This window comes from Gallus gallus, chromosome 1 (genome assembly GCF_016699485.2).
Source record: "Gallus gallus isolate bGalGal1 chromosome 1, bGalGal1.mat.broiler.GRCg7b, whole genome shotgun sequence".
NCBI classification, from domain to species: Eukaryota; Metazoa; Chordata; class Aves; order Galliformes; family Phasianidae; genus Gallus; species Gallus gallus.
In genome coordinates this window covers 107,643,719-107,671,224 of record NC_052532.1, presented here as the reverse complement: position 1 = coordinate 107,671,224, position 27,506 = coordinate 107,643,719, and the positions used below count along the sequence as shown (strand labels likewise).

Here is a 27,506-nt window from a genome sequence, read left to right as displayed (position 1 = left end):
CTAGTAATATAAATGAATACGAAGATAAAATGCATATGTCAGCAGTAGTGAAGTTTTTGAAGTGTAAGCTTCCAGGAGACGATAAGGCTGGTAGTGCCAGTCTGCTTCTTAAGCCAAACAGACTAAATAAATTAAGAGCAGTTTGGTTGTGAATTTCACATTACTCTTTATTTCCATTCAATACTCCTGCTTAGAGTGCTTGAAAATGTGCAGAGAGCTCAACAATCTGGTGTTCACAGAGCCAGTCTGGGACTGTTTCTTTACTTCCCAACTGGCTTAATTTACAATCATTTCTAAAATAAAGCACAAGCACTATTAAGAATCAGATCATCTACACCAATTTAGCTCTATGAGGAGGGTACGGCTACCGTGCTGGGATCCTGGACAGGCTACATAGGTCTATGGTCTTGGCAGCAATTTCAGGTGGTATGTTTAAGCCAGACATAGAAAAGCACAGGCAGCTGCAAAAGATTTCAAAGGGTAAAATGAATGTCTGACTTTACTTCATATAGTTTATGAAGAAAGCTTTTATGTTCAAGGTTCTTCATTTTTATATACTAGACCATTTAACTGAAATAGAAGTAATGAGTACGTTAAAAAAAAGGGGGGAGGGGGGGGAAGGGGACGCAAGTGAGAATTTAGATACATAAAATCAGCAGCTTGTCCCAAGAAACAGGAAGCTATATTTAAATTGATGGAGTAGGAGAAAAACAAAAACAAAAACAACAATATGAAACCTATCAGCTTTTCAAAAGAAATACAAGAATGTGTATACAGATCTATAGCTGATATTGAAGCATGTTCAGTATTTTCACATTCTATGTTTCTAGAGATTTATGAGGCTACCGGGATGTGGAAAGGAAGGTGAACGAAAAGGAATTATTACAAGTTTGAAATAACAAGTAAAAGAAAAAGAAGTGAAAATTGTGAAGTGTACCAATCAGTTACCCCCAAAATCTCGATTCTGAGTAATGAGAATTAGACCAGATAGTGCACCTGGGGAAAAGACGGCTTGCAAGCATGAAGAAAAGCATTAAGGGAAAAGATAATAAAGTGCATTACAGCAGTGACAGCTAGTAAGAACATGTCACAGTGCTTTAGACAAAACTATGCCTTTGCTGTCTCACATGTCCCTGCAGAAAAAGGAACTCTCAAATTCAACCTATAAACTTTGATTAATCTCAAGGGATAACAGCAACAGACTAGTAAAGAACGGCAAAGTAAATCAACTGAAATCTATCTTAAAAGAAAATACTGTTACATACACAGACTGGAAGGGAATGTTACACAGTTTACTCTTGATCTGAGCTCTGACCTCTTGGGAGACTTTTCCCACAGAGCTCAAACATAAATTGTCCATAGTGCACTGTGTATGTCATTCCTTGGTGTCCTTGGCTGAGGAAGGTGTCACAGGCGATACCCAACACTCATATAGTTCCAGTGATATAGCAACAATTTAGTTTATTATAGTAAGTAGATTGATAATTCGTTATGATGATGAGTCACAGTGATTAGTTGTTAAATCTTAACATAAATCAGGTACCTTTAAAGATTAAAATTTTGCTCACCAGCCAGCAAAGTGAGTAAGGATCTCTTGACCTCAAGGAGTAATCTTGAGAGACATCCCAGCTCAAGGGGAAATCACTGTCATACAGCCTGCTGCTTCAGCAAGGAGAGCTCAGATTAGGATTACTTTGACTGCTATATTTATAAGACAAAGTGATTGGCTTGTAGTCAGACTTGGAATCTTACCACATTGCTTTCAATCTCTTGATGTAATTTGTTATTTATCTGTGAGGGATTATCAATGCACCATCCAGTTCAGAGGACAGTCACACTGAAGTCTACTATGAATTACAATCCCGAGCAATACTCATGTCATATATGGAAGTTGAGCGTTCCTATAATAGAAGGTAGCCAAAGGTAGTCCAAGTACTATGGACTCTATAGAGTACTTTTGCCAGATATTTAAGAGTACTTCAGACATCTGAAAAAAATAGGCACCTCCAAAGAGCTATACAGAGAGCAATGTGGTATTGTTATTAGAAATGATAAAGACAATGAAAGGTTTAACAAGGAGTATCCTTCCAATTTCCGTAATTTTTCTAATCCAGTGAGTTCTCTAGAAATTTGCCTCTTATGGGCAGATAACATTTTATGCCATGTCTGCATGAAGAATGGTATTTTTCCTTTTCAGATTTACCTTATGAGCAAGCGAGGAGATCAGCGTGGACGAGTCACAGCCATCCCACTCAGTCAAAAGGTAAAAATCATTTTCATGTGTCCAACTTGTGGGCCCAATACACGTTTGCCGCAACCTGCGTAATCTCTAAAGTGAACTTCAGAACTACCTCAGGAGCTACTTCAGCTGTCAGCTCTGAGGGACTTTTACAAGTGCCTTGTCTGGCAAATCTGTTAGTTGTATGTAGGCAATGCTGGGTGAAGTTACTGGGGCAGCCGTAACTTCCTTGATTGCAGGCTTCATCAGGTCCATGACCAGATAGTCTTAAAAAGCTAAAACCTACTCTTGTAAGCAGCAGGACTCCCCGGCGTGGGGTCTATCACAGGTTTAGTGACCATCTTTCAGACTGGAAAAATAACTATATGGATTTCTCCATTTTCAGCTACCCAACCATCATCTTCAACAGTGCCCAAAACAGAAGACCAGCGTCCTCAGTTAGGTGGGTGTTATTTTGTTTGAATTTTGCCTGGATGTGATGGGGTTTGTTAGACACGTTCAGGTCAGCTTTCACCTACCAACCAGAAGCTATTTGCAAGAACTGATTCTGAGCACTAATGAGATTTCCAGCCAGTGACGAGTAAATCCCCAGACGTGTGAGCTGGCTGTATGGCTGGATCTTAAATAGAGGCTCCCAGGGCTATTAAAATTTGCTTTTAGTAATGTTTAATGGTAATGACAACCTTTCAGAGTGAAAAAGCTGTTAAAGTACCTATATTCCGTTTAAGTACAAGAGTAGAAGGTAAGAAAGCCAGAAGACTTATACTTCACAGTAGTGAAAATAACAGCAACTGGAAAGTGTGCATAAACAGTGAGATGAAAATGGACTGCAATATGCAGAAATCTATTTGAATTTTACATCCTGAACTCCTTTCATAGAATCATGGAATGGCCTTGGTTGAAAAGGACCACAATGATCACCTAGTTTCAACCCCCCTGCTATGTGCAGGGTCACCAACCACCAGACCAGGCTGCCCAGAGACACATCCAGCCTCACATTGAATGCTTCCAGGGACGGGGCATCCACAACCTCCTTGGGCAACCTGTTCCAGTGCGTCACAAGACTCTCTCTGAGTGAAAAATTTCCTCCCAGTATCTAACCTAAACCTCCCCTGTCTCAGTTTAAAACCATTCCCCCTTGTCCTATCACTATCCACCCTTGTAAACAGCCATTCCCCTTCCTGTTTATATGCTCCCTTCAAGTACTGGAAGGCCACAATGAGGTCTCCCCAATGCCTTCTCTTTTCCAAGCTAAACAAGCCCAGCTCCCTCAACCTTTCCACTTAGGAGAGGTGCTCCAGCCCTCTGATCATCTTAGTGGCTCTCCTCTGGACCCGCTCTAAGAGCTCCACGTCCTTCCTATACTGGGGGTCCCAGACCTGGAGGCAGTACTGCAGATGGGGCCTCACAAGAGCAGAGTAGAGGGGGACAATCACCTCCCTCTCCCTGCTGGCCACCCCTTTTTTAATGCAGCCCAGAACACAGTTGGCCTTCCGGGCTGCAAGCGCACACCGCTGGCTCATGTCCAGCTTCTCGTCCACCAGACCCCCAAGTCCTTCTCTGGAGGGCTGTTCTCAAGATTTTCCCCCAGTTTGTATAAATACCTGGGATTGCCCTGACCCAAGTGCTGCACCCTGCACTTGGCCTTATTGAACCTCATTACGTTTTCATGAGCCCACTTCTCCAGCCTGTCCAGGTCCCTCTGGATGGCTTCCCTTCCTTCCAACATATCGATTTCACCACTCAGCTTGGTGTCATCCACAAACTGGCTGAGGGTGCACTCGATGCCATCGTCTATGTCATTGATGAAGATGTTGAAGAGCACTGGTCCCAAGACTGACCCCTGAGGGACACTGCTTGTGACCGGCCTCCACACTGACACAGAACCACTGATCACAACCCTTTGGCTGCGTCCAGCCAGCCAATTCCTAATCCACTGAACAGTCCATCCTTCAAAGCCTCTCCAATTTAGAGAGAAGAATGTAGTGAGGGACCATGTCAAAGGCCTTGCAGAAGTCCAGGTAGAGGACATCCATCGCCCTTCTGCTGTCCACCAAAGCCGTCACTCTATCATAAAAGGCCATCAGATTGGTCAGGCACGATCTGCCCTTGGTGAAGCCATGCTGGCTGTCTCAAATCACCTCTTTATCTCATATATGCCTTAACATAGCTTCTAGGAGGATCAGCTCCATGACCTTCCCAGGCAGAGAGGTGAGGCTCACTGGCCTGTAGTTCCCTGGATCCTCCTTTCTCCTTTTCTTAAAAATGGGAGTAATGTTTCCCTTTTTCCAGTCACCAGAGACTTCACCAGACAGGCATGATTTTTCAAATATGGTGGAGAGTGGCTCAGTAACCACATCAGCCATCTCTTTCAGAACCCTAGGATGGATATCATCCAGCCCCATGGACTTATACACATTCAATGTCATGAGGAGGACTCAGACTTGTTCCACCATTACAGTGCGACAGAAACCACTCCCCACACCCTCACCTAGAGGCTCATGGTCCTGGCAGAGGTGGGAAGCCTGACCACCCATGAAGACTGAGGCAAAGCACTCATTGAGTAACTCAGCTTTTTCTATGTCTGAGGAAGCCAGCTCCCCATTGCCTTTCATCAGAGGGGGAACACTCTCCTTGGCCTGTCTCCTGCTGCCTATGTACCTGTAGAACCCCTTCTTGTTATCTTTCACATCCCTCACCAAGTTCAGCTCCATCTGTGCCTTGGCTTTCCTAATCATATCTCTACACACACGGACAACAGCCCTGTATTCCTCCCAGGATACACAACCCTGCTTCCACTTTCTATACGTTTCCCCTTTTTCTCTCAGTTTAAGCTGCAGGTCCTTGAACAGCCATGATGATTGCCTGCCTTCCCTGCTTGACTTCTTCTGCTCGGGGATGGAGAGCCGTTGCGCTCTCAGAAGGGTGTCCTTAAAGAGCTGCCGGCTTTGTTCTGTACCCATGCCCTTAAGGACAGTTTCCCAGGGGGATCCCACTCAGCAGTTCCTTGAGCAGCCGGAATTTTGCTCTCCTAAAGCACAGGGTCCTAGCTATGCTTTTTACCAGGCCCGCATTCTTCAAGATCACGAACCCCATCAAGGCATGGTCACTACAACCCAGGCTACCTCCAATCTTAACCTCTCTAATGCTCTCCTCTGCATTTGTGAGCACCAGGTCCAGCAAGGCTTCACCTTGAGTTGGTCCATCTATTACCTGGACCAGGAAGTTGTCCTCAACAGACTCCGGGGATCTCCTGGGTTGTCTGCCACCCACTATGCCACTGTTCAGACACAGGTCTTCGCAATCTATACACTTTCTAACATAGAGGGCAACTCTGCCACCCCTCCTACCCTGTCTATCTGTTCTGAAAAGACCTCAGTCTTTTCAGGTCCTCAGTCAGGGTATTTCAATCATGGGATTCATCCCACCATGTTTCCATGATAGCAATTAGGTCATACTTTCCCAATTGTGCCACAGTTTCTAGCTCCTTCTTTTTATTTCCCTTGCTGCATGCATTGATATAGAGTCACTTTAGCTTAGCTATTGGACTCATTGCCTTCTTGTAGGACCCGTCCCTAATACCTCCAGATGAAATGACTCCTGAAATTAAACAGGAAAAATAGAAGGATTATCAATCTGTTGGAAAACTCTGAAGAGAAAATCAAGGTTTGTAGGAATGTAGGCTAGTTGTTTAGCAAGATAGGTGCACTTTGTCATTTCAAACCAGCTAATTCATGGGGACTTAATCCTATACTGTGAAACTAGAAAGTGTCTTGGACAGATAGTTAGAAAGCACTGCACTCTGAGTCAGTGATGTCTTTTGCTAACAGCAGAAAGGTAGAAGTAGGATATAAAGAAGTTTTGGAGGATATTCTTAGCTCAGAATTCTCTGTGTCTGTTTTTATCACATGGATTTTAAATCATGATTTTGTTTTTTGTTACAACTAAGTAAAACTGTGTGAAGGACTGCATCACATTAACTTATACGTATACTGCCTGGGAAGTACTGTACTTCATTTTGCCCAGATAGCATTTTATCTAATCTGGCCTCCCAGCCATGGGAATCCTTCAAGAAATATATTGGTGATTTATGTAAGTCCTTGAGACCATTTAATGCCAGTGTGTGAGCTTCACAGATTATATAAATATATATGGAATGTAACCTGATTATCTTCTTGACAGTGACTGGATGATGTTTGAGAGTAATTGTCTGGAGACAAGACAGCCCAGTGACATTATTGCTCTGCTTTGGCTTTCCTACAGTCATTCCTATTTCAATTCAGGTTGAATTCAGATTAAATTTCCACAAGGAACCCCATGAGGAAAGCACTGAGATGTTTTGGAATTTGGAAAGCCCTAGTCACAAGTTTAGTACAGGAGATCCCTCACTGGACTGTGGTGATGAAGAAGAGCCACCACAGTCACTTTGTATGGGTTCAGATATGCCCTCTCCACCCTCTTTTGGAGGCTGTTTTGGCACAGAAAAGAAAACTAGCTGTGGTATAGAGAAAACAAATTTAGCCCCACAAGATGAGAGGTCTCTGTCCTTTGAGGAGGAACACCTCTTCACCCATCTATGCCACATTTAGCTCTAGGTCTCTGGCCTGTGGGCCCTGGCACATTACAAGCGTTAATAGTCCCAGAGGGTGTCAAGTTTAAATAGGGATCAGAATACTTCTAGACTAACTTTACAGTGTGTCTGAACATGTACTTGTGCACACTAATACAGTGAATAAAAAGGAAATATATATCCTTGCAACTGCTTGCACACCCAGTTTTAAGGGAAAACCTGCAAATATTGTGATGCAGAGAAAGAAGAAGCCACTTTCCTTAGTGTTGAATCTGCTTTGCAGGTGGCACTTGCTGACTCCTACAAGGTTAAAAAATGACGCTTAAAATATATGACGTTGTTACATGATTTTAAATCTTTCTTTACAATTTTGTAGATCCTTATCAGATTCTTGGACCGACCAGCAGCCGTCTTGCAAATCCAGGTGAGGAGGGGTTTTGCTGATTTATGAGAGTTTTTCTTCTCTAATAGTGTCCCCACTCCTATTTTAAGGCCTGACTTTGAAGGTGATGTGACAAATTTTACTACTCCTTAGTATGACTCAGTGAGAATTGATGATACATAACACATTGAAGTATTAGGTTTCTAAATTACGTAAGGATGGGACTGAGCCACAGATTAATGCACATAAATTCCAGTGTCATAGAGTAACTGTCTAGATAGGAGTTATGTGTCTTAGTTGCCATTATATTCATTGGAGATATAGTTATTGGAGCTCTCAGTAGAGAGCTGTTTACCTCATCCTAGAATATATGGTTATATTCTGTCAGTCAGATATCTCATTACATTTTACCAGCTATATCAATAGGAATTCATTTTTGTTGGTTAAACACTGGGAGTTTTCTTAGGTGCTGTCCTTCGGTTACCCCTCCAGAATGGCATGAATTTTTTACCAGCCTGTATCATACATGTCCTAGATTCCGTAATCCACAATCCAGTGGCATACTGACCTTGACCTCTACAATATTTTGGGCTGCATAAGAGAAGCCAGCAAAAATATATAAGGAAAATTTGGAAAGCAGAATCTATTTTCAAAGAATAATTGGGTTATACACCTCTAAAATGGTATCTCATGATAAGAAGGTGGTAACTAGGTGCATTGTGAGCAGGTCCTTGTAGTGTATTTTAGCTGAAGTTGGATAAACTTCCTGATGAGTTAATAAAACTGATTATGAACTGGACAGGTTTCACTGTTGTTTCTCTGAGTCTGCAGGACAAACTGTGGTCATACATCAGTGTTATCTGCCATAATAAATTGACATTTGTGCCACTTCCTTTTAATTTAATACTCAGTACCTTCCTTTAACACTCAAAGGGCACAGTGTTACTTGTTCCACATTATAGATCTACTCAACTCTGAGCAACAATGTTTGATCTCAAAACAATTTTATTGCCTTTCCAAGCATGAATTTACTGAACTACTGATACATTTCCTTTCATTTTGTCCCAAGTGACATCAACCACGGTTCTAGATTAGATAACTTTCTAGACAGTTTAGCATTGCACGGGAAAGCAACTAAATATTAAGAATGGCTTTTTCCAAATGGCCTCAGGGGTAGATTTCCAAGTGACATTGACCCTAATTGGCTGTGAGTGCTTACCTTCCTTTAATTTGTATGTCTCAGGCTTTTACAGTTTTACCAAGTGTGCATTTGGTAGCCTTCCTTACTCTGGAAGACACTAAAGCGCTCCGGATTGGGATACATTTTTAGCATTTGGGTATGGCATTTCTACACACCAGCATTCCTGTGTTTTAACATATTTTGAGTGTTTATAAATTGGTGGAATTAATCTCTCATTAAAAGGAAATTGACAGCAACCATTTATTTTCATAGGACTATATGTTACATTTGGAAGGCAAGTGTTTATGTTAGAACATATGTTGGATTGCTTATTCAAAAATTTGTGCGTTGTCCTGTGCTGAACTGTTTATTGATTTTCAAAGGCTAATCCCCTTGTTATGTTTCGTGTATTAAAACTTGCATGCCTTGCTCATACCACAGATTCTTTTGTTTGTTTGTTTATTTAATGCATGTTAATGGAACAGAAGAAATTCATTAAGGGCAGTTTGGATAAGTATAATTTAAATGAGTATGGGTTTCAGTTGCACTGAAGTATAAACTGCTAATGGATTTCAGATGCTAATCTATCTTGATATTATAATTTACCACTATAAGTTTTGTAAAGAAAAGCTTGTTTATTATATCCACATTTGTGGTTTGGAAAAGTGAAAAGAAGAAAGAAAGAAAGAAAGAAAGGAAGAAAAAAAAAAAAACAACCAAATCCTGGTTAGAGATGTACTTAGAAGTTAGGACATGCAAGCTGGTTGGCAAATTCTGCTGACATTGTGCTTGTGAAACATACTGCCTTGCAAGCTGCTTCAGCTGTGTTTTGCATCATTCCAGTGCTGCTTTCTTAAGAAATGCTAAGCTTTTAGCATGGATATCAGTGGCAAGGCCCTTCACAATTGACTTTCAATGGCCTAAAATGATCGAACTTCGTTCCTATAACCAGGCAACACTCTTCTGCAAAATTGCCAGCAGACTTTAAACACAGAGTTGGCAGAGGAAGGAGAAAAACAAAAAATAAATACATTTGATGTATTAAGTTCAGTAATCATTTAAATTCTTGATTGACAAAGAATGATGATGAGAATGTATTTTATGGACCTTTTCACTGTTCTTGCAAATGTTTTGCCCTATGGTTGTATGCAGTGCAACAGCAAGCTAATAAGTTTCCGTTTTACATTTCCCCAAATGCTGCAAATGGGTGATATGGTTTGGCATGTGTCCAGCTTTCTCTAAACTTCTCCATTTTGTGTAGGCCTATTCCATAGCAGAGAACATTTAGTTACAACATAATGCTGTGAGAACAAGCAAAATGTTACGCAAGTGAAAGCTGTTTGTCCTGAACTTTAGAGATTAGTTTCCTAAACGAGTGCTGTATGATTTCCCCATCAATTGTCTACAGTGAATGACATTAAGTAACCATTAAATTTCCCTGTAATGGCATTCTGCCACCCAGATGAGGGAAAACATGACACATAACCATTATCTCTGCACTTTAGGATTTCATGAGATAGGCTGGGAGAAGGGGGACTAGTTGGAGTAAGAAGCAGGAACTGATATTACAATATTTCCTAATAGGGTTCTGTGCGAGAGTCTGAAAGAATTGGTGTCTTAGCTTTATTAGTCATTATTCCTGACATTTTCACTTTGTTTTCCTCCACAGGGAGTGGGCAGATACAGCTATGGCAGTTCCTACTGGAGCTTCTGTCGGACAGCTCCAACTCCAACTGCATCACCTGGGAGGGCACAAATGGGGAGTTCAAGATGACAGACCCTGATGAAGTGGCTCGGCGTTGGGGAGAGAGGAAAAGCAAACCTAACATGAACTATGACAAACTCAGCCGTGCACTTCGCTACTATTATGACAAAAATATTATGACTAAAGTTCATGGTAAACGCTATGCCTACAAATTTGATTTCCACGGAATCGCTCAGGCCCTCCAGCCTCACCCTCCAGAATCATCCATGTACAAATACCCATCAGACCTCCCCTACATGAGTTCCTACCATGCACACCCCCAGAAGATGAACTTTGTAGCTCCCCATCCTCCTGCTTTGCCCGTAACCTCATCCAGCTTTTTTGCTGCCCCTAATCCATACTGGAATTCACCAACTGGAGGCATCTACCCCAATACCAGGCTGCCAGCTGCTCATATGCCTTCCCATCTTGGCACCTACTACTAAGTGGGGAAAGAAAGAAACGCCAGAAAAAGCAAAAACACTGCTCGCTGGGATACAGTCCCCGATGAATTGCAATGAACTCTATAAGAGTACATGAATTAAAAGTGCCTAAGAGACAGGTGAAGGTTTGGCTGGGAGAAAAACATTAAATTTCAAAAGGACTCTTTGTAGTAGGGATTTAAGGGAGATATTCAAGAAGTATTAAGATACTAAAATGTAATGTATATGGGCATCGACTCTGTGGACCAAACAACAATAGACTGTTGTAGGTAAAAGCATGAAATGATAAGGAAAACCTATGAAAGCTAGTGGTCTTAAAAAGTTGATAAGCTTATGGGTAAAGTTTGTTATCTTGCTAATGCAAAACCTGGGACTATACTACAGCAATATAAGGATAAGTCTATAGTGACCTAACACACAATATATGAATCATTACAAAAGAGGGAGAAAAGGGATTAAAAAGGAAAAAAAGAAAAACAAAAACGAAAACAAAAAACACCTACCTGTATTTAAAAAATAGAAACATATCAACATAGACTCATTTAGTGCGGAAGCTGATTTGCAATATGACAGCATTGTTTTGATTAAAATCAAATGCATTCCATTCATCAGAGTGTTATCTGCTACTCAAACTGTGAAGACAACCCAAACCTTAGAATTCCGTGACAGTATTACAAGAACCCTGAGCCAAACATTGGAAATGAGAATGTGCTGAAGGGCAAGTGTATGACTGTAGATCAGAGGCCTGCACCTGATAGAGGAAGCGGAAAGGAGATGGAGGAGGACAAAAAGCGGTGAGAATGGGAGGAAAACTTCTTTACCAGTAGAGACTGAAGAGACCGAAAAATTAGTAGTGTTGGGACTGTGAAGAAATACTTGTTTGGACTTGTGAAACATTTTGCTCAGTATCATACCATTCCCAGTATTACAGGAGGAACAGACTTGTTTTTATAGTAATTAAAAAAAAAAATGGAAAAAGGGAAAAGCAGAAGAAATGAGAAATCAGAGTATGCATCTCTTTTTTTTTAAAAAAAAAGTAAAACTGGAATTGTATTTGATATTTAAAAGTTAACCAGTTAGAACCTCATCATTATTAAGGGGGTTTCTTTTCTATTGGCTAAAGCAAGAGACAACCCCTGACTGCCAAAATCAGAAATCATCTAAGTATTTTTGTTAGGCGGGCGCCAGTTTTTCTTTATTGAGTCGCGAACGCTGTGCGTTTGTCAGAATGAAGTATACAAGTCAATGTTATTTTTTCCTTTTTATATAATTATTATATAACTTATGCATTTATACACTACGAGTTGATCTCGGCCAACCAAAGACACAAAAAGGGACAATCAAAAATATTGTGGCCTTGAATTTTAACTCTGTATGCTTAATGTTTACATTATGAATATATTAGTACTTAGAATGCAGAATGTATGTAATAAAATAAGCTTGGCCTAGCATGGCAATTCAGATTGACACTGTAGTTTGCATTCGCATTTGCATTTTTAGTACTTGACACACCTATCAGACCTTCTTCCCACTAAGTTAAAAGGCATTTTGTTTTAAAATATTGTTTTATTAAATCTGTTAAATGTAGGACCAAATAGCAATGCTTAACATAAACTAAATGTGGACAGATGCTATGTATCTTCTTTTCCAGAAAATTCTGCAAAACTGTTTGCAGCCCTTTGTAATACTGCCTTGCCATTCCTGTCCTAAGTTTCTTTTGCCCAGAGATTGCAACCATGCCCCATTCTTTGACATCTTCATGGCCAAGATTGAAAATGAATCTAAAGGAGGCCTCTAAAGAAGAATCCTGTCACCCAGAAATTATTTTATGTTGCCGCCAGATTATGCAGTATAATCTCAACCTGAGACGTATCTTCATACTGACGCATATGTTGAATTACTATGCCCCCTTCCTATTAATACATACTGTATCATTATTAGTAAATAAAGTGAATAATGAATAACTTCCATTATTCCTTACTTTAGACTGGAGTGTATAGTAGCTTGTTAATTTGTCATTGCAATCTATCTTGGCTGTTTACAAAGGGCAGGATGTTTTCTTTCTGTTCTAAATTTAGAGGCTTCCCACATTGTACCCTGGGCCCCAAAACTACATCTGATGCCTAATGGCATGGCTCCCATTTTTTTGCAACATCAGCTGAAGAACTGGTCTGCAAAATTAGCACTAACCCGTGTCAGCTCATACTTCCAACTGTTTCCCTTTCTTTTGCTGTTCTTTTGTCTCTTTTTTAAGACAAAATGAGTGTGGTTTCAGGTTTAATAGCAAATGTTCTTCATATCCGTTTTGGGGAGTAGTAATCAGCGCTGTGCGGTGGGAGCCTCCTTGCAAGACTCCCATCTTATGGGTATTTTGGTGGCAAGTTATAAACACAGGGTTATATTACTAATGTTTGAGACCTGAGTAGTGGCATTGTAAACCTTGTGATCGTTTGGTAAATAAGTACTGTAAGTCTGTATCTCTTAAAAAATCAAAACTCATAGAAAGGTTAGAAAAACTGATTTATTGGAAAAGGTTAGTCACTCACTATTTTAAAAAGTTATGTTGGCACACCAATATGCTGACTACAACAATAATAGTTTGTCTTTCAGTAGAAATATATCTACAGATGCTTGCAATCTACTTCATGAGTACTTTTAACTCAAAAAATGGTAAGTGCGTTGTTGAATCATGTCTACATTAAACACTTAGGAATCCAGATTAAAGAACCATTTTTGTTTAGATTGGCTAGAACTTGCCTGGAGGTTTCCAAATCATTTCTAGCACTTGCAGAGTTGTGCATAGGATTTCCAGATAATGCTGCCCAGCTTCTTACATGCACAAGAACAACATCCTGACATGGAAAGACAGGGTGCAAGCCCACATTGCAGCAGGGATGGAGTCACAGCAGGTGTATGTGATGAATACTTCTCACAAGGAAGGGCAAGATCCCACAGCAGGCCATGACGAATCAGTCCTAGACAGCCATTTTAGTGCTACACCTCTCCCCAGGGTTGGCTCACAGCATTCCAGGAGCCCTGGAACACCTGGATTTTTCAACCCTCAGGATGAAGAGGAGAGTGAACGATGGAGAGCCCTTATTGCTGCTAGAGAATTAGGTTGGACCAGGTGGTTCTGCTGCCCAGGAACAGCAGCTGTGTTGCTGGGTCTGCCTACTGTGGGGAAAGAACCAACCCATTGTCCAAAGGTATTGGCAGAAGCAACACAGGCAGTGGACCCATGGCAGTATCTTTGCTGCTCACTACCTTCTAGTTTGGGCCCAGCACAGCCAAAATCAGCCTCAGGAAAGCTGAACTCTGCCTCCATATCACAGAAAATATTCACACGAGTCTCAGCTGGGCCCCAAGACCTTGGTTGAAGGTGCTGTCTGTCTACTTAAGCACCCAGACACATGGAAAACATGACTTCAGTGGGTCCCTGTTTGTACAAGTTGGTCACGCTGATGTCTTTGTTTAAATTAGGACTCCTTTTAAAGCAGTACAGCACTATGTTGACTGCTCTGAAAGTAGCAGCTTTATTTTTTCCCGAACTTAAGGTTAACGTGTGTACTTATCTTTCTCTAAGAATTAGAGAAGCTGCACTACCGCATGGAACATGAAATTGAGACAAGAAGCTCAAAAGAAGCTCAAATCTCACCTTCCTTTATCAAGATGGTAAACAATATCAAATACTAAAAATGCCTTTAAAGGATGTATTTTATAACACCTGTACTGGGACTTGTAAGACCAACACAGGTTTTCTCAGAGGTCAAGATGGCACAACACCAAGCGCATCGAACGTCTTCATTCCTCTCACTTTCCAGATTTAGAAGAGTCCACCCTGGATACCTCAAATACCACCTGCATTTTGAACTACCCACAGAAAAACAGAGATTATCAGCAATGTAGACTTTCTTCTACAACTGCTCTTGCTCAGACTGTTTCTTAGACCAGTTAGGAACTAATTTTAAAATACTGTTTTAAATACAAATACATCAAAGAATGGAAAAAAAAAAAAAAAGCAATACAGCTTATATTATATTTCTAATGATCCCATGATATTTTTTATGACATCTTCTCAAGTTTTGATTACACAAGGGGAATGGCCTGGAGAGTAAGCTGAATCACTGGTAAGTTGGAATAGCATCTCATCTGTCCAAAGGACACTGTTAACTTGTGTTTGAATTTTAAGTGCCTCCTGAAGTAATCCTGATGCAATGCAAGTGCTTAGCTCCCTGTCTGGCCTGTGGAGGGATCCTTTGGATGGTTTCACTGCAAATCCTACCAGTCTTTGTTACCTATGTTAAGAAGACTAGACACTACCATGGAGTCTCACAGTGGGCTGAAACCAGTTCTTGGGCTTGTCTGGGACTTTGCTGAGCATCAGCAAAATGAGTCCTTTAATGAGTAATAGATAACAACACACAATGGAAAACAAAACAAAATCAAAAAAGAACAGAGCTCCACTTTTGTTGATAAAGGATATTTCTTCTCTTTTATCCCTCACTGGAATGGTCACCTCCCTTGCTGTGTTGGGTTGTTCAGAGAACTGTTAGCTGAGAATTGAACTCAGCTAAAAGCTTACAGTTTGTAGGGCTCGGAGGAGGCCATCCTTCAGAAGCTGAAGTTAGGGAGATGAAGTCTAAGGAGGCCAAGAAGCATCCCCCTTCGTTAATTAACACTGTGTCTGTCCCTCCAAAATAAGCACTGCATATAAACACACCTGGTTAAGTTATGCAGCTCTCAGCTATGCACTTCCTCATGCTTCTCACCTTCTGGTCTTGTCTTGACTTCTGAGAAGACTGAATGAGTGGGGTCTCACCTTGATTTCAGCAAGAGGAGAAAGGACAATGAGGTCTGAGTAAGTCACACTTTCAGAAAGCATGTGAAGTTGCTCAAAAGGATGCACTGGCTACCTACAGGTTTACAGATTCCAGCTGCAGCTTCCAAAGTGGCTAGGTTCCACTTCTGCACATTGGGTATCATGGCTACTCCTTCAAGGCACTAATCACAGAGGCTACATCAGATGCATGACTCAGTGATAGACTTGATTGAAGAACTGGATCACTTCACTGACGGGGTGTCTCTTCAGCCTGCTGGCCTCCAAGAACTATATGTTTTTCCTGCTTTCTGCTGCCAATGGCACACAGAGCCAAGTATTGGTTGAGCAAGGGGTAAACAAGTTAATGAGAATATTAGGCCATGTGTAATGTGGAAAATTGTTTCGGAACTTAATGACCTCCATTGTTTAAAAAGACATACCTTTTCAGGAAAACAAAATAAAGCAGTCAAGTTGGTTTTATGAGATCTACTTTTACATCACTGGATTGAGGATTTCTGAAAAACAGACAGAAAATGTCTTGGTCTGTTCACTAGAATCTTCGGCTGTATATATTTTCCAAAAGGAGAAAGTGTGGAATAGTTTTCTATGAACATTCTTAGAATAAATAATGTGAATGTTTACTCAGGTAACCCTATATGTCTCCCTCACTATTGCAGTTATTTTCTATTATACATTTATTAATGTTTCCTTAATGCTCTTCTCACTTGAAAATGTCTCAGCTCCGGGGTATTATTTCTACCCATCCCCATAACACAAAGGGTAATACATTTTACTTTTATCAAAAAGTTTTGATATTTTCCTGCTATTTTTCCCTTTTGCATTTTCTTGTGATTAAGCTCCCCATGCATCACACCCCAGAGTTCTTAGCCTGCCTCACTGTTTACAGCTTTGTATTATTTGTGGTTTGTTATCTCACTCACTCTGTTTGACTGGATACTATCCAAGCTTAGACATATTTCACTTCACAGACCTACCCCTTTTCTTCTCTGATAATTGCTAATTCCTTTCTCTTTCTGCCTCTGCTCATGAGCAGATCTGATATATCCTCCTGTCTAAGCAATTTCCATCTACAACATCTCTGACTGCCACGTCCATCCTACCAGAGTCCCTGCCTCTTCCCCCAGCTAAGCAGTTAATGCGTTGAAAGATCTTCTCTGAACGCCAATAAGATCTCTTCAGCTCTGAATAGACTTCTGTGTTCTTCCTTGTTTGGAGTACTTTCTTTCTCATGAACAAAAATCCTCTCTTCCTCAGGTATCTCCATCAACACACTAGGAAGGTTTTTCCAAACAATTGTTGTGAACTAGCTGCAGGTATTTCACCACCTCATTTTTGCCCATCTGCATAGTGTTTATTCTGGCCTTGTTCTTTTTGTGTCCTGGTGAGGTTGGAAGCTGCTTCAGGCAGAAAACTCACATTTACAGATCACACAGCAGTGTGTTGCTGGTTAAGACTACATAATCACGTGTAAAGTTGCCAATGAAAGTTCCTATACACTCCCAATTTTCCTTATGATGAAAGTGTCATTTGTCTCTGCTGGAAACTTCAAAGCTATTCTGCAAACAATGAAGGTAGAGTTTTTAAAGCTGGCACAGGCACTTAGGCTAAATGACTTTCAAGGACCTTTTAGACTTCAAAGCAGTCTAAAAGGGTTTAAACTTTTATATAGGTCTTTCATTCAATTCTTTCACATATTTTTGCACAATTAATTACCAGTTTGTACCAGAAACCAGCCATGTAGACCTCCTGACCAACTGATATATCAGCACAGGACTGTCAGGACCGATGGAGCACTTCAGAGGGATCTGCACCTTCCTGGAGAGAAGTTGAAGATGTTATGAAGTTCTCCAGTCCATCTGCAACAACACTTACTAACGAAATTTTAAATTAATGTCCCATTTTTAGAGAGTGGGGAGGTATGTTCAACTGCATCGCAGTTGTTGAAATACAAGGAGAAGTAAGAATAGGGGTAGGTAAAGCCGATCATTCATTCTATGGATGAATCCTCCACCTCATGCTGTGTAGTTCCCAGAAATACTAGTGTGATACATCAATATATTGCAGTTTCCTGAGATGGGAATAGCATTCAGATGACCCAGCCATGAGGTGAATGCTCTTGTGCTAAATATGATAAATATATATCATTACTAACAGATGCTGCTTTGAAGTGCTCTTTTCTTTAAATACACAAGAAAAATAGATGCTGGAACAGAGGCTGTATTATATACCAAGACTAACAGAACATTTTCTATTTCAGTGCTTTCTGGATGGAGAGAGGGATTGCTTTTCTCTGTTAATGTACTCTGAGGACAAACCTAGGAAATGTGCAGAATGTGCTCAGATGCTGTGATGGGCTTTTATCCTCATGCAGGTAGAAAGCTCATGGCCTGGATCCCCAAGGGACTGACGTGTCTGCTGTTGTCCTGAATGACTGCTGGTTTTGACTTTGGAAAATTTTTAATTAATTCTGTATAACAGCTGAACAGTGGCAAGTGAGTTGTAAACTTCCCACCATGAGTTTCCAAGAAAAAAGATAGAAAATCAAGACTAAAGCAAGGGGCACACAGCTTTTGAAGCAGAGCAGCACCAGGGAAGGGATCAAATATAAAAAACAGGTATGAAAATAAAGATCTTTCCATCAGTTGTTTCTGGAAAATTAAAGTGAAGAAGACAGCAGGAATGAGGGCATACAACCAAGGATGCATGAGAATGATAGATGAAGCTATTGTCAGTGGCTTGGAAAGAGGAAGGAAAAACAAATGGGAGGCAGAAATCAAGAGGGAAATAAGAAAGAGTGTTATGAAGTGCTGTCAGAGTGGGTAGCAAAGCGACATGACAATATCCTTTTTATTAGCAGTTTATTGAGGAAGTATAAGTAAATGTTTAAGACATTCTTGGAAGGATAACTTACGGAGTATTAAATTTGATTTAGTGATGTCGACATCAGAGCCTTTGCCATGTACATAAAGCCAGAGAGAAGAGGGAATTCCATATGGTCAGGGGTGCCAGAGAAGCTTCAATACCTGGGAAAGCCCAAGCAAATTATTCTTCTGTATAGGAATAATGAGTGAAGAATAGATGTGAGGAATATGGGAAAACAAACAAACAAACAAAAAACAGCAACTAGATATAAGGAAGTTAGCAGAAACAGAGATCAAAGTGAAAGCAAAGGAGACCATAGACCGGTGAATTCAGTAGTTCAAGAGAACAAAAAAGTCCTAAAGAGAAGATAATGTCAGGATTAATTCCGCATTCTGAACCCAAAAGGGATGCTGGAGAGGTACTGTGATGTCTGATGCAGTAGGAGAAGGCAAGTTAACGCATCTGGGCCAAAATAACAACTGAAGCTGACTGAGCTGAAGAGTCAATTGAGTCTGTAAATGTTCATTTCTCTTTTTACACTTCCCACTTTAGTATATTTTCAGCTAATGTTTCATTATAATTTCCACAAACATTTCATGTCACAAAATCATTACAATGTAGACTGCACTCTGAACAGCTGTAAAATAGCCTTGCCAATGCTGGTAATTTGCACTGGGAATGTAATATCCAATTCCAATCACTGATGAGTGCTATGCAAAATGAACTAACCAGCATTTTTCATTTCTGTAACAACTTACCTCGACAATTAAATGTATTGCAATGCTAAATTTACAGTATATAATAAATCATTCCAGACTATATAAGAGCGTCAGGCAATATATCTCTGTTGGGTTTTTTCTGTGTTTTTTTGTTTGTTTGTTTGTTTTTGTTTGTTTGTTTGTTTTTTTGTCATAAGCTGTACAAAATGCTAGCTTAGCACTCTGTAAAAAATTTTGTTCATCCTTGTTATTTTAGTTGTATAACAAAAAATAGTCGACATTCAGTGCTGTGTCTCCTGCTGTGTGTCAGATCCAACATTCTCTCCTTTACTACTAGATGAAGATGACAGTGAAAAGTTATAGCATAGTAGCCTGTGAGTTGTGTAACTAATCTATGCTTGAACATTTTTGCTGTTCCATTGTAACTATTAGAATAGTTTGATACAGAATTGAGATGTAGTTGCTGGTCCTAGCTAGCATTGCACTTCCAAACCTATGTGATTCCTTCTCCTACTTCAGCTAAATGCTGAGATGTTTGTAGTTCAATCATCTTCTTCTGGAAAATGCCCAGTGGGCCTTACTGTAATTGTAATTATGGTGCAGAGAATCACTGGGCTCTAATTCTCATTTTGTCTTCATTTTTGACACAGTACAACACAAAAGTAGATAAATGGGAAGACACAGCACAGCTTTATTTAATTAGAATACTTGGCAAAAGTAGTTAATTAATTGTCAGATGATGAGGTTTCCAAAAGGTTTCCAAAGCAGCTTAGGGTCTCAAATCCAATAGACTTGCAATGGGATTTCTGTCTCTCATTCTCTCACGTTGCAGAAGACCTTCTCTAGTTCATTATTTAACAAAGCCATGTTCATCCTGGTGGATTTGGAACTGAGTTTATAGCACTGAGAGCAACATATAGTTTCAGTTACAAGGCACCATCCAGCAAAGGCAGCTGCCAGAAGGTAAAATGCCATCATACAAAATGATCCCTAATAAAGAGGAAATTGTTCACTACAACACTTTTTAGAACTTTTTGTTCTCACGAGAGTGTGGAAGAGAGGAACTTAGAAAGATGCTGAAATGAAAAAGAGCTGAACAGTGATGTGGATTTGGGATTGTGTTTGAATGCTCTTGATTATTAAGTCTATAGTCTTGTTCTGACACCTGCATGTTGATGTGCAAATGTGAACTTATCTCCCCAGTAACATCATCCCACACAGGCAAAAATACAGGTCTTATGGCTCTTGGATGCCAGTAAAAAATGCTGTATATCTTCAAACCCATTATGGAAGGCTGCTGGAGCCTCTTATGGTCTTCAAGGTAGTAGCAGCCAACTGGTGCCTGGGCAGTCACCTATACCTGGGCAAAAGCAGACAGACTGTGAAGCTGTTAAACTGTTTTCTGAACAATAATGTAATATGAGACACTAAGGAAGGCCTGGCTACTTGTTGCTTTGTCTGACTGCCAAGTGATCTGTGCAGGGATGTGATTCCTGGTGGTCCATACAGAGAACTGGCACACCTAACTGGTCTTGCTTGGTTTGTGCAATTAGCCATATAATGAGGTGCCTGGAGACTCCCAGGCTTAGTCCCCTGCACCTCCTAGAGAAAGAGGTGACCTGAACTTTTTCTAGGAGTGATATGCTATGTTTGACTGCTGAAAAAGGCACAAGCGTGAGTGCATGCTGGGCTTAGACTTTAACTACATGCCTCCACTTCAACCCTCCCTCATGTAACATAGTGATTAAGTCAGCTCATGCTACTCCCCCGTCCCTTAGCTTATGCTTTGAGGTCCAGTAACCATGGCTGCGGTGGCAGCTGGGCAGCCCTGAGCCTGAAAAATCCCCACAGGTAAAGCTGCTTGCAGAGCTGTAAAGCACTGCAAAGTATTGCACGTGTTTTTCTCCAGCAAAACCAAGTTTACAAGACATTACTGGTGTCACCTTTTGTATTCCAGCTCAGGCAGTGGTATTAAAGATCTAGGAAATCTGTCAGTGGTCAACAGGTCACAGCTGCCTCAACCTCCCACCCAAACCTATTGCAGCACCATCTCCTAAGTTGCTTGGCACATTGCTCTGCTCTGTGTTTGCATGGTTTGTCTTGTTCCTTCTGACTGGAGATGACTGGGCTGTCCGTGGTAACCTTCAGCAGCTGCTGTTCCTCGTGCTGACCAGAGGCAATCTCCAGAGGCTGTGCTGGGAAGAGTAGCCCTCGACAGCCTGGCTCCCAACCTGCACAGTGCTTGTGCACACAGAAGCGGGCTTAAGCACCTTCTTGGTTTCTCTGACTGTAGTGCCATTTAGAAATCATCCTGAGAAACAAAGCAGAACAGAGAGAGGGAAAGAAAGCAGTGTTTCACACTTCATTCTCTGGCCCAACTGTGGTGCTCCCACATAGGACAGAAGTATTGGTGGGACAGACCTGGCATCCTGTCATGGTCCACACTGCCCATTGCCATCCAGCAGCCGTTGTGTTCTTCCTGTGCTGGGGCTCTTTTCCTCCTCTTCTTCATCAGAGGATCTTTCCACAGTAAGCTCTCTTGTGTGTGAAGTTTCCATGCCTCCCCTGGTAAAGCTGCACAGAATCTCTCCCCACAGCCTTGTCTTTCCTGCAGCAGCGTTCTCCTGTACAGCGCTGTAGTAGTGAAAGGCTGCAGTGCTAAGCCTGCTCCCTACTGGCAACTGAAGGCCAAACACAGCTGTATGAGAGAGGAGGTGAGGGCAGCAGGGGCGAGCAAGGCCTGCACTGTGCCTGCTCAATTGCCGTGGCATGACTTCATGCTGCTCCTCTGTCACACCACAGGTGCAATCCTGCTATTCTGTCTGGGAAGTGCTTGCATCTTCCCCATCCCCTGGGAAGGTTCCATCCCACTATGGACTGGTGGTCCTGGCCCAACAGTCACCTCCTGCTGCAGCATTTCATCCCCAGGGCACTGGGTAGAGGGCAGTGTATGCCACACTGTATCATGTGTCACAGGACATCACATTTGACACTAAAGCCAGCCCTGGTTTGTCTCCTCAAGCTGCTGCAATGGCAAGGCACCTTGAAAACCATGCACCCCTGACTCTGCCCTGCACATGCATCAGCTGCAGCATCAGCCTGCTCCTCTGGGAACAAGATCCTGGCAGCAAAAAGTCACTGCTCAGATGTGTCAAAGCATATTCGTCTGTCAAGGCATATTCCTCTTTCCCCCAAAAGATGGCACTAGGATTCACCAAAAGCGAGCCACTTGGCACCATAAATATTTTAATGTCTGTGAAAAATGCTACTGGGGCCCTCCACTGTAGTGCTCATGTCTTTCCCCCTTCACCAAGAGACAATACCTCCAGAGTGTGCAACCACCACATCCCTAGAGCAAACCCTACAGGGTCCTCATAGTATGGGCTAAAATAACAGCGTGAAAAATGAGTTGTCTCCTGCTGAGAAGAAGATCAAGGGGAGGGGGTCTTCTCATAGGAAGAAGAAACAGTGCCACATACATACATCCTATTTTTTTGTTTTTTTTTCTAAGACAATGAGAAAACAAATGTACAATATTGGAATTACTCTTCTCGTATACTGACATGATCTCTTGTAGGAAAATTAACATCATTAGGATTTTTACTGAGAAGTTAATTATTTTTTCTTTCTGGCAGCACAGCCCATAAACATACGAATATACAGTTTGCCTGGTAATTTAGGCACAGCTTTAAGTTTTTTTGAATGCAAATGTTTCTACATAATGATCATTATAGGAATATTTTCATGATTAAAAGAATAAAACTAATGGAGGGAGATTATTTCTCCCAGCAATTCTTATCATGTATTGAAGACAGCTTTTTGACTGCCAGTGAAGCAATAGATTTTTGCCTGAAAAAAAAAATCTCCATTCTGAGATAATGGACTTTTTGTATTCATTAACATCTCTAATAGAGCTACCACCTGAATAGTTGGGATTTTTCTTTTCATTAAAGAAAATGATAAGATCATAGCTCTATAAATGAAAACAAGTTAAAGTGTGTAAATGAAGGGTTTCTAAAGAAGGCAGAACTCCAAGGCTGTAAGTGCTGCCTCAGTATGTTTGAAAACAAAAGGAGTGCCTTTCCAAAGAGGCTCAGCTATTTGGGCAGCTCAGCAGCCTCCAAGGAGTACCGGATCTCAAATGAATATTGTTCATTAGCAGTAGCAATGTCAGCAGTGACACTTCCTGCAAGATTATCTTCTTTTTTGTTTGTTTGTTTGTTTGTTTGTTTTGAAAAGGCTGGTGTCTTATGAAAGATACCCATGTGCTTCCAGGTTTTTGGTCCAGAGGTACCATAAACTCATTCCTACTGTGAGCAGCCAGAAAGTTAGCTCTGTTTCCTGCATGTTTCTCTCACCAAAACATGATTAAAAAGGCAAATGTGAATGGCCCAACATGACCAACTAGGGAGAGGTGAGGTCCTTGCAATGCACTTATTATTCTAAGAGCATAAACTTGGAGGCAACAGTTGAGCATATTGCCATCCCTGAGCATTAGTGTATGTTCTTATTGCACTGCCCACTCCTTTTGCTGTTCTTAGCAATACACTTTTGCTCCTCATGTATTTGGGTAGAAAGCTGGTCTGTACAGGGATCTACAAATTTTCATGAATCATTTCAGCACAGCTGGTCATGAAATAGCAAAGTAGTAACACAGCATCAGAGGACAGCTCTGGGCTGGATCCTTGTTTCCAAAGCCCTTTTGCAGGACAGCAGTTCACTGCCCGTGGGAGACCCCCGGAATAAAGCAAAACAAAACAGAACAAGCATTATAAGTGGAGCCTGAGTGTGGAAATGAGCTGTTTAAAGAGAAAATATTTAGGAAGTTTTGGAATAAAAGGCGTGGGTGTGGGTGAATTGGGTGCTCTTAAATGTGCTGTCACTAGATGGTGCGGTGGGTTAGAGCAATCCCCTCTTTGCCGGTGACCCTGTCTTGAGTGTGTTTCAGGCCTGGGGTTTGGCAGGACTGAGTGTGTTCGTAGCAGTGTGGTTTTTGGGTCAGGATGGAGGTGCTGTGAGGAGAGGTGCTCAGCTGTGTGCTCCACCTCCTCTTCTCTCACTTTCATTAATAGAAGCACTGTCCAGAAATTACAATAAAAGCAAAGCCAATTATCAAAATAAATCATCCCTGAGAAGGCAGGAGCTAACTTCTAATGCCAAAATAGACAGTGGGCTGAGTCAAGCTCTGCTGCAGGGACTGTCTCCCTGTATCCTATAGGCTTGAGTCCAGGTCTCACTGACACAAATGGGGTGATGGATGCAGAGGTCAGCACACACACACGTGCATCGCCATGCTGGGTCACTGATGCTTTGTCTGGCAAACACTAAGCCATCATCGTGGGCGTCTGCTATGCTTGCTGATGTCAACTGCAGCAAATGGGATTCAGAGCTGGGCAGGATGGCTTGGCACCCTGCAGGCAAGAGGCTTTCATGTGGTTTCTTGGGTGTAACTGAAAGCAGCTTTTGGCCCAGGGGAACAAATATTTCTTGCCTTTGTGTATGCTCTGATTTTTGCAATCATGCTGTTAAAATATGTCTTCTGGAGAGCAGTAATTAATGGAGTAGATGGTTTAGTTACTTCAGAAGTCATTAAGTATGGTTATTCAAGGCCTGATTGCTCCCTTTCTGAATAGATGTTTTTTTTCTTTTCATCAGCACATGCTGGCAGCATGCTGGGGGGCAGAACAAAGACTTCTGGGACTGTCCTCTTGGGCCACTTCAGTAGTTTCGATCATCTCCCACTACTCCAAGAAATACTCCAAGTGCAATTTAATTTTATTGGCAGCCAGCCTGTTTTCCCAAGTAGCAGTGATAGGACAAGAGGGAATGGCCTCAAGTTGCACCATGGGAGGTTCAGGTTGGGTATTAGGAAGAATTTATTCTCAGAAAGAGTGGTGACACACTGGAATAGTCACCATCCATGGAGGTGTTCAGAAAAAGGGTAGATGTCCACTGAGGAACGTGGTATGGAGTAGTCACAGACATGGGTTGATGATTGGACTAGATGATCTTATTGGTCTTTCCAACCTTAATGATTCTGTGATTCTGTGATTCTACCTACGTGTTTGATAGTTATCTAATTTTTAGGCCACTCTTCAGTTATGTGCACTGATGGTCAAAACTGGGAGATCGTGAGAAAGCAAAAGGTGCCTGCAAGGATTCCAGCTGAAGCTGAGCTCATGAAGAAATTAAAAGAAAGAAAATAGGAAGCATTAAAATAAGTGAATAAGGCTTTCAGAACAATCACTTCATAACAGTTTTTACTAAATGTCTCCTTCTGTGGTTCTTACAAAGTAAACTTTAGTTTCCCAGAAAAGTAAAAGTTTCTTTTAGCACAAGAAGGAGATTTTAAAAGCCTGTGGAAAAAAAAAATAGATGTTGAAATGATGCAGGGAAAAAAGAAAAGATCTGCGAGGGAAAGAGCTGTAAGATAATGATCACTGTAAAATGGTTATGAGCATGATTTCACCTTCAGGAACGCTGCAGCAGGAATTTGAGATTATTTTTGTCATTCATGAAGAGGAACAAAACCTAAACAATTGTCTCAGGAATATTTTTCTGAACAAACAAGTCTGCTTTGCTGTGACTCCTGGATTCACATTTCTGAGGATGGTAGAGACCAGTTACTCTTTTTGTTTGACCTCCTGCATCAGCAGAAGCCCCATCCATCTACTCCTGTAATGATCTTGACACCAGGGAGAGAGGTTCTTCTTATTTTCATGAATATGCAGACCAAAGTAGAAGAATTTTCGCACTTTTCAACAGTTTTAGCATAAATGTGTGGTTCTGAGCTTTCAGACACTACTGCGTTAGTTCCTCTTCAGTTACTTTATTTGTTTTCTGTCTGTAGCAAATATTAGGTGCCCCTGTGTAAGTGCCCATCTTTCAGTCAGAGAATAAGAAATGATCCCATCACTGAGGTGACTCATGAACCTCGTGGATACTGAATCACCATTGTGATGAAGAGAACATGTGGTGTGTAAAGTGAAGGCTGGAACATTTTCAGCCAAAACATTCAGAAAATACTGGTATTTATTAAGGAAATCATGGGAAGGGAAGAAAAGCAGCTTTCGAATGGTCATTTACAAGTAAAAGGACTAAGCTAACAATTCCCAAATGCTCTTGGCTAACACCCTTACTGTAGATCACACATTTTGTGCAACCCCAAAGCCAGTGAGTAACACAGAAAATACAGTTGAATGTTGTCTACCTTTAGTTCAAAATCACTCCTCAGCAGTCCTCACTCAAGTTTGGACACCACTTGGCTAAACTATTATTTGCTGTAGTACTATGACTGCCAAAAAAAGTGGTACATTATCATACACTACATACATCCCTACAATTTGTTTGTGCCCTGAAGATGAGGGTCTGTTGTCCTTGCTGTTCCCAGGAGCAGGCTAGTGTCAGCAGCACTGGTTCCCGGGGGAAAGATGGTGTCAAGCTGTCATGGGTTCTCCTTCTTCAGAGTGCCTGCACTTGTCCAGGCTGAGGAGGAGAAAGAGTGGTCCTCAGTAGCTCTCAGGCAGACTCATCCCCTGACTGGGCATAAGTCAGTGGGATGCCTGTTGTACATGATTAGCATGGTGGCTGAGCTTGGAGGCAGCATTGTGTCGTGACCACTACTGAACACCCAGCAGCACTAAGCCTGCTTTTGGGGGTGGGGTAAAACATAGATACCCTGCAGGGGCTTTTGAAACCCCATCCTTGAGCAGTCTGGCCAAGGCCATGCAGGAAGCACTCTGAAATTGTAGGAGATGTATCACAGATCCCAGAACAGGCACTCATGTCAGATTCTTCATAGGTTAAAGGTAAATCCTATTCAAGAGGCCTTTTTTTTTTTTTTCCCCCATGTAAAGGTAACTCGGCATGGTTGTTTTGTTCAGAGTTGGATGCATAATTTTATTTTGTTGTTGCTTGAACTGAGAAATTCATGTCTTAAACACTGTTCCAGAGCTGTACTCGATTGTGTACAGGTTAATAGAGAAGCCTTTGTCAAGGACATGGTGCAAACACATTTCCACAAGACATTATTGTCTGGACACATGAGCAAATATTTGCCTAAAATGTGTAATTGACTATTGTTCAAGAACTGCCACCTGCCTCCTGGTTTTCTGGCACTCTTGTAGAAGGGACTATGCTTACAGCATTGCCTTCAGCCAACATTTTAACGGGAGCCAACTCTCGACCAACAATTAAGTAAACATCCAGCTTGCTGCTTTTTTTTTTTTATCTTTTCCCCAAGTCTGCACAGCCTTTTTATAATAAAGGAAGTGTTAGGAAGAAAAGGAGAAAAGGAAACCAGCTTTGCCTCAGCAACAGCACCTTAAGAAGTTATATATGTGGGGAGTTGTAGTCTAATATGACGGGTATGCTGGTGTAGTCATGGACAAAACCAAGCAGCAACACAAAGGATAAGTTCATCTGTGTTGTAAAATTCATTGTGTCAGCTGAAGCTATGAGAAGTGATGACAGTCACGATGCCAGGGGATGGATGGACAAAAGAAGACTGTGCAGCTGTCCTGTTATA

General features: G+C 41.4%; 1 protein-coding gene across 7 annotated transcripts in view; it reads left to right on the top strand.

Moving 5' to 3' along the window:
* ERG (ETS transcription factor ERG) overlaps positions 1 to 12,522 on the top strand; it is a 152,485-nt gene extending 139,963 nt beyond the window's left edge. For all 7 annotated transcript variants that reach the window (XM_046943240.1, XM_046943189.1, XM_015300250.4 and 4 more), the window contains 4 exons: positions 2,198 to 2,263; positions 2,625 to 2,681; positions 7,186 to 7,233; positions 10,041 to 12,522. In XM_046943240.1, the coding sequence (XP_046799196.1) occupies positions 2,198 to 2,263; positions 2,625 to 2,681; positions 7,186 to 7,233; positions 10,041 to 10,561 (692 nt within the window). In that variant the 3' untranslated portion in view covers positions 10,562 to 12,522. The remainder of the gene's footprint in view (positions 1 to 2,197; positions 2,264 to 2,624; positions 2,682 to 7,185; positions 7,234 to 10,040) is intronic.
* Positions 12,523 to 27,506: the final 14,984 nt, after the last annotated feature.